The sequence below is a fragment of the Oncorhynchus gorbuscha genome, linkage group LG03 (genome assembly GCF_021184085.1).
Source record: "Oncorhynchus gorbuscha isolate QuinsamMale2020 ecotype Even-year linkage group LG03, OgorEven_v1.0, whole genome shotgun sequence".
NCBI lineage: Eukaryota > Metazoa > Chordata > Actinopteri > Salmoniformes > Salmonidae > Oncorhynchus > Oncorhynchus gorbuscha.
In genome coordinates this window covers 66165450-66174700 of record NC_060175.1, presented here as the reverse complement: position 1 = coordinate 66174700, position 9251 = coordinate 66165450, and the positions used below count along the sequence as shown (strand labels likewise).

The following is a 9251-nucleotide window of genomic DNA, read 5'->3' as shown; positions in this document are numbered from 1 at the left end:
AATGTAGTAAATGTAGTAACTTGTTGGTGTGCTCAAATTCAAAGTACGGGATTGTGGCATTTAAGGGCAAATGGAAGGAGAATTAGGACTTCTTGGTACTGTTTGAGCAGAGAAGACAGATTTTGTACTAACTTGCATTTTGTAGCTATACTCTTGAGCCTCTTGCAAAAAGTGTTTGTCACAAGTTGCATCTGCTCTCCAGGTAGGGTTTATATAGAAGTATCACTGAAATATGTGAGAATAAAAACATTTAACCTCTCACACGTGCGCCATCAATTGACCTCGCGAGCACCGTGCGTCATATATCCAGTGTAAATCAAACCTCTCGCGACAGTTTTATTTCAACCGCGACAGCGAGAACAAAACACGGTGGAGGAGAAGACAAAATGGAAGGTTGTGTAGGCTTCGTCTTATGATAGGACACAGCTGGATAACCAGAAAGGTATTGTTTAAAACAATTCTCGTTAGATGAACGTATGCAATGGTATCTTACAACAACAGTTTATAGATGCAAAGTAGCCAAATTAATTTACACTTAAAAAAAGTCACGCGGTATGGCTGCTTGACCCTGGACTGTACATAGGTCAGTAAGCTAGCTACCGCTACTATAGCTAGTATACGTTATGGAAAGTAAATGAGTATCCAAATGTGTTCTTTTTGGTTTTGTATTAATACTGGATGGTTGGTATGGTAGATAAATATGCCCCCTTCACTTTTATGCCACCTTCACTTTTTTTTGTTATACTGCTATCCATAATAACACCAACTATATATCTCATTCTCATTCAAAGCAAGTCTAAGAAACGCTAGATCTGTTCCATGTGTGCTATTTCTATGCTTCCAGTGCTTATGTTTTGTTCTTGTATTTTTTTACTTGTGGTTTTGAACACCAGTGTCCAACAGCTGAAAATACAATATTTTGCTTATGAAAAATGTATTTCACAATGGTTTAGATGGTAAATTATTCTCTACATGAAACTTGCTTGTTTTGTCACAAACTGAAATTAGGCAAACTAATAACATATCAACCAGGAAATGGTGGAGAGATTTCTGCATAGTGCATCTTCAATTTTAGGCTTAGCCTGGCGTGATGTTTTGATAAGTGTAAATCTTTCAGACAAAGTGACTTATATTAGGCTCTATTTTACAATTTGTAGAAAATTCTAATTAGCATCCTGCAAGTCACCTCCAGCTGACACCATTGCTGACATCTATTAGCTACCATGATCCCATTAATTTACTGTTCCATATTTTATTGAACTAATATTTGTATTGTGAATTTGGACTTGTCTTGTACAGAACTACCCTAGTAGCAGTCAGGTATTTGTGCCATGAGTACAAGGCTAGTTTTATTTTTTGCAAAGAAGCTATATAGCTTGCTACCTACCTAGTTATTAGCAACATATACAGTGCATATGGAAAGTATTCAGACCCCTTGACTTTTTCCACATTTTGTTATGTTACAGCCTTATTCTAAAATTGATAAAATAGCCCCCACCCAAACTACACACAATCCCCCTTAATGAAAAGGAAACAGATTTTTAGAGATTTTTGCTAAAAATAAATAATGAAATCACATTTACTTAAGTATTCAGACCCTTTACTCAGTACTTTGTTGAAGCCCCTTTGGCAGCGATTACAGCCTTGTCTTCTTGGGTATGATGCTACACCTGTATCTGGGGAGTTTCTCACATTATTCTGTGCAGATCCTCTCAAGCTCTGTCAGGTTGGCGGGGGAGCGTAGCTGCACAGCTATTTTCAGGTCTCTCCAGAGATGTTCGATTGGGTTCAAGTCCGGGCTCTGGCTGGGCCAGTCGAGGACATTGAGAGACTTCTCCTAAAGCTATCCTGCGTTGTCTTTGCTGTATACTTAGGGTCATTGTCCTGCTGGAAGGTGAACATTCGCCCCAGTCTGAGGTCCTGAGAGCTCTGGAGCAGATTTTCATAAAGGATCACTCTGTACTTTGCTCGGTTCATGTTTTCCTCAATCCTGACTAGTTTCCCAGGCCCTGCTACTGAAAAAACATCCTGTAAAACATGATGCTGCCAACATCCTTCACTGTAGGGATGGTGCCAGATTTCCTCCAGATGTGACCCTTGGCATTCAGGCCAAGGAGATCAATCTTGGTTTCATCAGACCAGAGAATCTTGTTTGTCTTTTAGGTGCCTTTTGGCAGACTCCAAGCTGGCTGTCATGTGCCTTTTTTAATGAGAGGTTGCTTCCATCTGGCCTCTACCATAAAGGCCTGATTGGTGGAGTGCTGTAGAGATGGTTGTCCTTCTGGAAGGTTCTCCCGTCTCCACAGAGGAACTCTAGAGCTCTGTCAGAGTGACCATTGGGTTCTTGGTCACCTCCCTTACCAAGGCCCTTCTAATCAAATAAAATGTTATTGGTCACATACACGTTTAGCAGATGTTGATGCGGGTGTAGGGAAATGCTTGTGTTTCTAGCTCCAACAGTGATGTAATATCTAACAATTTCACAATACACATCTAAAGAAATGGAATTAAGAATATATCAATATTTGGACAAGCAATGTCAGAGCGGCATAGACTAAAATACAGTAGAATAGAATCCAGTGTGTACATATGAGATGAGTAATGCAAAATATGTAAACATTATGAAAGTGGCCTTTGATTTCAAGTCTATGTATATAGGGCAGCAGTCTCTAATGTGCTAGTGATGGTTATTTAACAGTCTGATGGCCTTGAGATGGATTCTGTTTTTCAGTCTCAAGGTCCCAACTTTGATGCACCTGCACTGACCTCGCCTTCTAAATGATAGCGGGGTGAACAGGCAGTGGCTTGGGTGGTTGTTGTCCTTGATGATCTTTTTGGCCTTTCTGTGGTGTAGGTGTCCTGGAGAGCAGGTTGTTTGCCCCCGGTGATGCGTTGGGCTGACCTCACCACCTTCTGGAGAGCCCAGGCGGTGATACAGCCCGACAGGATGCACTCAATTGTGCATCTCTAAAAGCTTGAGGGTTTTAGGTGCCAAGCCAAATTTCTTCAGCCTCCTGAGATTGAAGAGGCGCTGTTGCACCATCTTCACCACACTGTCTGTGTGGGTGATCCATTTCAGTTTGTCAGTGATGTGTCAGTGATTCTCCTCTGAGGTCCCTTTGATGTGGGTAGGGGGGTGCTCCCTCTGCTGTTTCCTGAAGTCCACGATCAGCTAATTTGTTTTGTTGAGGTTATTGTTCTGGCACCACACTCCCAGGGCCCTCACCTCCTCCCTGTAGGATGTCTCGTCATTGTTGGTAATCAGGCGTACTACTGTTGTCATCTGCAAACTTGATGATTGTGTTGGAGGCTTACGTGGCCACGCAGTCATGGGTGAACAGGGAGTACAGGAAGGGGCTGAGCATGCACCCTTGTGGGGCCCCTGTGTATAGGATCAGCAAAGTGGAGGTGTTGTTTCCTACCTTCACCACCTGGGGCGGCCTGTCAGGAAGTCCAGGACCGAGTTGCACAGGGCGGTGTTCAGACCCAGGTCTCGAGCTTAATGATGAGCGTGAAGGGTACTTTGGTGTTGAATGCTAAGCTATAGTCAATGAACAGCATTCTTACATATGTATTCCTCTTGTCCAGATGGGATTGTGAAGTGTGATGGCGATTGAATCGTCTGTGGCTCTATTGGGGTGGTAAGCAAATTGAAGTGGGTCTAGGGTGTCGGGTAAGTGGTTATATGGTTATGTTATATGATCCTTGACCAGTCTCTCAAAGCACTTCATGATGACAGAAGTGAGTGCTACAGGGCGATAGACATTTAGTTCAGTTAACTTTGCTTTCTTTCTTTTTTGGTACCCTTCCTCAGATATGTGCCTCAACACAATCCTGTCTCGGAGTTCTACGGACAATTCCTACTTGGTTTTTGCTCTGACATGCATGTCAACTGTGGGACCTTATGTAGACAGGTGTGCTTTTTCAAATCATGTCCAGTCAATTGAATTTACCCCAGGTGGACATCAATCAAGTTCTAGAAACATCTCAAGGATGCTCAACGGAAACAGGATGTACCTGAGCTCAATTTCCAGTCACATAGCAAAGGGTATGAATACTTATTTAAATAAGGTATTTCTGTTTTTTATTTTTAATAAACTTTGAATATTTTCTAAAAACCTGGTTTCGCTTTGTCATTATGGGGTATTGTGTGTAGATTGAAAAAATATATACACTACTGTTCAAAAGTTTGGGGTCACTTAGAAATGTCAATTTAAAATCAAATTGATCAGAAATACAGTGTAGACATTGTTGTAAATGACTTGTAGCTGGATTCTTTTAATGGACAATTGACATTGGCGTACAGAGGCCCATTATCAGCAACCATCACTCCTGTGTTCCAATGGAACATTGTGTTAGCTAATCCAAGTGTATCATTTTAAAGGGCTAATTGAACATTAGAAAACCCTTTTATAATTATGTTAGCACAGCTAACTTCTGCTTATTTACAGAAGCAATAAAACGGGCCTCCTTTAGACTAGTTGAGTCTGTAGCATCAGCATTTGTGTGTTCAATTACAGGCTCAAAATGGCCAGAAACGAATAACTTTCTTCTGGAACTCGTCAGTCTATTCTTGTTCTGAGAAATGAAGGCTATTCCATGCGAGAAATTGCCAAGAACCTGAAGATCTCGTACAACGCTGTGTACTATTCCCTTCACAGAACAGGGCAAACTGGCTCTAACCAGAATAGAAAAAGGAGTGGGAGGCCCCGGTGCACAACTGAGCAAGAGGACAAGTACGTTAGTTTGAGAAACAGAAGCCTCAAGTCCTCAACTGGCAGCTTCATTAAATAGTACCTACAAAACACCAGTCTCAACATTAACAGTGAAGAGGCAACTCCGGGAGGCTGGTCTTCTAGTCAGAGTTCCTCTGTCCAGTGTCAGTAACTGGTGTTTCACATAAGTTCTGAACCTATATACATTTTACTGACACAGTATAATTTACATTATTTTACATGTTTAATCCCACCCTTCAAGCTCCACTCAACCCGGCCAATCTATCTCTTAACTCCATCCATTTTTTTTATTTCTGTTTCAAATTAAATTTTATTTGTCAAACGCTCCAAATACAACACCTTACAGTGAAATTCCTACTTACAAGCCCTTAACCAACAATGCAGCTTAAGAAAACACCTAAATAATTAAAGAACAGCAGTAAAATAACAAGAGCGAGGCTATATACAGGGGGTACCAGTACAGAGTCAATGTGCGGGGGCACTGGTTAGTCGAGGTAATTGAGAAAATATCTACATGTGGGTAGAGTTATTAAAGTGAGTTATGCATAGATAATAACAGAGAGTAGCAGCAGTGTAAACAAGGAGAGCAATGCAAGTCGTCTGGGTAGCCATTTGATTAGATGTTCAGTAGTCTTTATGGCTTGTGGGTAGAAGCTGTTTAGACCTCGATTTGGCGCTCCGGTACCGCTGGCCGTGCGTTAGCATAGAGAACAATCTATAACTAGGGTGTCTGTAGTGTGACTATTTTTTTGGGCCTTCCTCTAACACCTGGTATAGAATTCCTGGATGGCAGGAAGCTTGGCCCCAGTAATGTACTGGGCCGTACGCACTACCCTCTGTAGTGCCTTGCAGTCGGAGGCCGAGCAGTTTCAATACCAGGCAGTGATGCAACCAGTCAGGATGCTCTCGATGGTGCAGCTGTAGAACCTTTTGAGGATCTGAGGACCCATGCCAAATCTTTTCAGTCTCCTGAGGGGGAATAAGTTTGGTCATTCCCTCTTCACGACTGTCTCGGTGTGCTTGGACCATGTTAGTTTGTTGGTGACATGGACACCAAGGAATTTGAAGCTCTCAACCTGCTCCAATACAGCCCGGTCGATGAGAATGGGGTGTGCTCGGTCCTCCTTTTCCATTAGTCCAAAATCATCTCCTCAGTCTTGATCACGTTGAGGGAGAGGTTGTTGTCCTGGCACCGTATATTTTTCAACTGTGCTGTGATGTTTCACAAAAGTTATGAAACTTTCTGTTCTCATAATTTATACAGATTGTAAATTAAAGATACACATTTTTGCCAAGAGTATTATTATTATATTGATTAATTGCCTATGTGTTTTTAAATCACCCAGCAGTGCTATTTGCAGAGTTTGCTCCAGGTAAATGTTGCAAATCTTCAGCCAATCCTGGACCTGCGACCAAAAACAAGCTACGTATGGTCAGTCTCATAATTCTGTCTCTTCGCAGCAACATCTGCAGAGCTGGGATGTTTGTATCCATATACAATGGGGCAAAAATGTATTTAGTCAGCCACCAATTGTGCAAGTTCTCCAACTTAAAAAGATGAGAGGCCTGTAATTTTCATCATAGGTACACTTCAACTATGACAGACAAAATGAGGAAAAAATTATGTGTATATATATATATATATATATATATATATATATATATATATATATATATATATATATATATATATATATATATATATTGGCCCATTCCTCCATGCAGATCTACTCTAGAGCAGTGATGTTTTGGGGCTGTTGCTGGGCATCAGACTTTCAACTCCCTCCAAAGATTTCCGATGGGGTTGAGATCTGGAGACTGGCTAGGCCACTCCAGGACCTTCAAATGCTTCTTATGAAACCACTCCTTTGTTGCCCGGGCGGTGTGTTTGGGACCATTGTCATGCTGAAAGACCCAGCCACGTTTCATCTTCATTCATCTGATGGAAGGAGGTTTTCACTCAAAATCTCACGATACATGGCCCCATTCATTCTTTCCTTTACACGGATCAGTCGTCCTGGTCCCTTTGCAGAAAAACAGCCCCAAAGCATGATGTTTCCACCCCCATGCTTCACAGTAGGTATGGTGTTCTTTGGATGCAACTCAGCATTCTTTGTCCTCCAAACACGACGAGTTGCGTTTTTACCAAAAAGTTATATTTTGGTTTCATCTGACCATATGACATTCTCCCAATCTTATTCTGGACTTCAGACGGGCCTGGGCATGTACTGGCTTAAGCAGGGGGACACGTCTGGCACTGCAGGATTTGAGTCCCTGGCGGCGTAGTGTGTTACTGATGGTAGGCTTTGTTACTTTGGTCCCAGCTCTCTGCAGGTCATTCACTAGGTCCCCCCGTGTGGTTCTGGGATTTTTGCTCACCGTTCTTGTGATCATTTTGACCCCACGGGGTGTCACGACTTCTACCGAAGTCGTTGCCTCTTCTTGTTCGGGCGGTGCTCGGCGTTTGACGTCACCGGTCTTCTAGCCATCATTGATCCATTTTTCATTTTCCATTGGTTTTGTCTTGTCTTCCCACACACCTGTTTTCAATGTCATTCATTACCTGTTGTGTATTTAAACCTCTGTTTCCCCTCATGTCTTTGTCAGAGATTGTTTTATTGTCAGTGTTGTATATTTGTTGTGTTGCTGCGCGACGGGTCCTCGTACCCATGTTTGTTCACGTCTGTACTTTAAGTGTTATGGAGCATGTTACGTGGACATTTATTAAAAGACTCCATTTACACTCCATTTTGACTCTCCTGCGCCTGACTTCCCTGCCACCTATACACACGGCGCTGACACGGGGTGATGTCTTGCATGGAGCCCAAGAACGAGGGAGATTATCAGTGGTCTTGTATGTCTTCCATTTTCTAATAATTGCTCCCACAGTTGATTTCTTCAAACCAAGCTGCTTACCTATTGCAGATTCAGTCTTCCCAGCCTGGTGCAGGTCTACAATTTTGTTTCTGGAGTCCTTTGACAGCTCTTTGGTCTTGGCCATAGTGGAGTTTGGAGTGTGACTGTTTGAGGTTGTGGACAGGTGTCTTTTATACTGATAACAAGTTCAAACAGGTGCCATTAATACAGGTAACGAGTGGAGGACAGAGGAGCCTCTTAATCAGAATGGCCGATTAATTATGACCGATTTTCAACAATCGGAAATCGGTATTTTTGGACAACGATTTGGCTGATTTTTAGTTATTTAAAAGAATAAAAAATTAATCTTTATTTAACTAGGCAAGTCAGTTAAGAAGACATTCTTATTTTCAATGACGGTCTAGGAATGGTGGGTTAACTGCCTCGTTCAGGGGCAGAACGACAGATTTTTCCCTTGTCAGCTCGGGGATTCAATCTTGCAACCTTACAGTTAACTCTTCCAACGCTCTAACCACCTGATTACATTGCATTCCACGAGGAGCCTGCCTGTTACGCGAATGCAGTAAGCCACGGTAAGTTGCTAGCTAGCATTAAACTTATCTTATAAAAAACAATCAATCAATCATAATCACTAGTTACCTACGCATGGTTGATGATATTACTAGTTTATCTAGTGTGTCCTGCGTTGCATATAATCAATGCTGTGCATATTCGCGAAAAAGGACTATCGTTGCTCCAAAGTATACCTAACCATCAACATCAATGCCTTTCTTAAAATCAATACACAGAAGTATATATTTTTAAACCTGCATATTTAGCTAAACGAAATCCAGGTTAGCAGGCAATATTAACCAGGTGAAATTGTGTCACTTCTCTTGCGTTCATTGCACACAGAGTCTGTATATGTAACAGTTTGGGTCGCCTAATTTGCCAGAATTTTACGTAATTATGACATAACATTGAAGGTTGTGCAATGTAACATGAATATTTAGACTTATGGATGCCACCCGTTAGATAAAATACGGAACGGTTCTGTATTTCACTGAACGAATAAACGTCTTGTTTTCGAGATGATAGTTTCCGGATTTGACCATATTAATACCAGCAGGCTCGTAAGCATTCATTTAAACAGCACTTTAGTGCATTTTGCCAGCATCTCTTCCTTGTGCTTCAAGCATTGCGCTGTTTATGACTTCAAGCCTATCAACTTCCGATATTAGGCTGGTGTAACAGATGTGAAATGGCTAGCTAGTTAGCAGGGTTCGCGCTAATAGCGTTTCAAACGTCACTCGCTCTGAGACTTGGAGTGGTTGTTCCCCTTGCTCTGAATGGGTAATACTGCTTCGAGGGTGGCTGTTGTCAATGTGTTCCTGGTTCTAGCCCAGGTAGGAGCGAGGAGAGGGACGGAAGCTATACTGTTACACTGGCAATACTGAAGTGCCTATAAGAACATCCAATAGTCAAATGGTATAGAGAGAAATAGTCCCATAATTCCTATAATAACTACAACCTAAAACTTCTTACCTGGGAATATTGAAGACTCATGTTAAAAGGAACCACCAGCTTTCATATGTTCTCATGTTCCGAGCAAGGAACTTAAATGTTAGCTTTCTTACATAGCACACTTTTACTTTCTTC

At 41.8% G+C, this 9251-nt stretch overlaps 1 protein-coding gene across 1 annotated transcript in view; it reads left to right on the top strand.

Annotated features, from left to right (window-relative positions):
* Positions 1 to 50: 50 nt before the first annotated feature.
* The window catches only part of LOC124031718 (death-inducer obliterator 1-like), a 45597-nt gene continuing 36396 nt past the window's right edge, over positions 51 to 9251 (top strand). The window contains exon 1 of the mRNA XM_046343316.1: positions 51 to 442. Within this exon, the coding sequence (XP_046199272.1) occupies positions 413 to 442 (30 nt within the window). The 5' untranslated portion in view covers positions 51 to 412. The remainder of the gene's footprint in view (positions 443 to 9251) is intronic.